We start from the raw sequence: 1,731 nt of genomic DNA, 5'->3' as shown, positions 1-1,731 counted from the left end.
CCGCCCCCTCCCTCTTTCAGGACCTCCCCCTTTCAGCACCTACCTCTCCCCCCTATAGGACCTCCCCCCTCCCGCTTCCTCCTCCAGGATCTCCTGCTCCTTGCTCAGGTGAAGAGATCCTTCCCTGTGCAGGTTCTGCTCTGCTCTGCACTGCTCTGCTCTGCTCTGCTCTGCTCTGCTCTGCTCTGCTCTGCTCTGCTCTGCTCTGCTCTGCACTGCTCTGCACTGCTCTGCTCTGCTCTGCACTGCACTGCTCTGCACTGCTCTGCACTGCTCTGCTCTGCGCTGCTCTGCTCTGCTCTGCTCTGCTCTGCACTGCTCTGCTCTGCGCTGCTCTGCGCTGCTCTGCGCTGCTCTGCTCTGCACTGCTCTGCACTGCTCTGCTCTGCGCTGCTCTGCGCTGCTCTGCTCTGCACTGCACTGCTCTGCGCTGCTCTGCACTGCACTGCTCTGCACTGCTCTGCTCTGCGCTGCTCTGCTCTGCGCTGCGCTGCACTGCTCTGCTCTGCACTGCTGTGCACTGCTCTGCTCTGCTCTGCACTGCTCTGCACTGCTCTGCAGAATGAGAAGCGGGCGTTCTGCACCTCTGCCTGGGTTTGGCTCTCATCCCCCTGGGCAGTGACAGGGAGGGGGCTGTCCTCGAGTCTGTCTACTGTTCTGGAGGGTCAGTGGGTGACCTGTGTGCACATCGTCATTCGTGCTTTGGAAGCAGAGTAGTTTGGAGAAATGTTCTTTGGCTTTTGTCTCCGACAGAGTGACTGCCTTCTCATCCGAGGTGGGAAGATAGTGAACGATGACCAGTCCTTTTACGCAGATCTGTACGTCGAAGACGGTCTGATAAAGTGAGTTCCTGCCCCAGAGGCCCCCAGCTCACGCGTGTGCACATCACGATGTAGCAAGGGGGGTTAGCATGGGGGGAAGCTCAGGTAAATATGGCTTTTCTTCTTGTTTCCAGAGACCCCATTTTCTGGAAAGTCTGGTATAGTGACCACTGGTGTAGCCCGAGCAGCAGCTGAGTCACAGCTACATTTAAAGTCCTGAGAACACGTGTTTATGTTTCTGTAGTGCTGGGTACTTGTGGTTCTTAAGGCTGCAGCTGGAGTGTGGACTTGAGCTCAGGGACCTGCCATCACTGTCGCGGGCGTCAGGATCTGTGTCTCTATGGTTGGAGACGAACCATCTTTTTCACTGATCTGTTCAAACTTCTGACAGAAATTTAGCAGCCTGGCTCACTGCGCCCCAGTGGCCCAGAGCCTGTCAACTGTGCTGCCACACTGTTTAGCTGCCGTAAAGTTTGCCTCTAGACTGACGTTACTGCCTTCTGCGCCCTGACAGCAGATTTTCCTAATGCACTTTGTCGTTTCTTTTTGATTTCCTGACTGCGGGTGCCGAGGGTGTTGGTTGTGATTTTGGGCAAGGTGAAAGCATTAACAACTTCAATCTTCTCTCCATCTATCTCGGTGCTGCATATTGGCTGGTGGGATGGACGCAGATGTGCCAGGGACAGTGAGGTTGGCTCAGGATAGGACAAGGTGCCGAGCTATTGTTCACAGGGTCACTGTGAATTGTAGATGACTCAACAGCACATAACAGCAGCAAAATTTGTCAGTTCAAATCCATCAGCAACACCACGAAAAAGGCCAGGCAACCTGCTTCTGTAAAGGCTGCAGCCAAGGCTAGCCGGGTGCAATGCTGCCATGGCCACGGGGCCCGCAGCCGAAGCTGGTCCAG

General features: G+C 55.5%; 1 protein-coding gene across 1 annotated transcript in view; it reads left to right on the top strand.

Annotated features, from left to right (window-relative positions):
- The window catches only part of DPYSL4 (dihydropyrimidinase-like 4), a 15,021-nt gene that overhangs the window by 3,118 nt on the left and 10,172 nt on the right, over positions 1 to 1,731 (top strand). Inside the window, exon 2 of the mRNA XM_006879859.1 lies at positions 754 to 842. Coding sequence (XP_006879921.1) covers positions 754 to 842 — 89 coding nt within the window. The remainder of the gene's footprint in view (positions 1 to 753; positions 843 to 1,731) is intronic.

This window comes from Elephantulus edwardii, unplaced genomic scaffold (genome assembly GCF_000299155.1).
Source record: "Elephantulus edwardii isolate Elephantulus edwardi_28Jun2011 unplaced genomic scaffold, EleEdw1.0 scaffold00006, whole genome shotgun sequence".
NCBI lineage: Eukaryota > Metazoa > Chordata > Mammalia > Macroscelidea > Macroscelididae > Elephantulus > Elephantulus edwardii.
The sequence above is the reverse complement of the archived record's forward strand: the minus strand, read 5'-3'. Positions and strand labels throughout refer to the sequence as shown.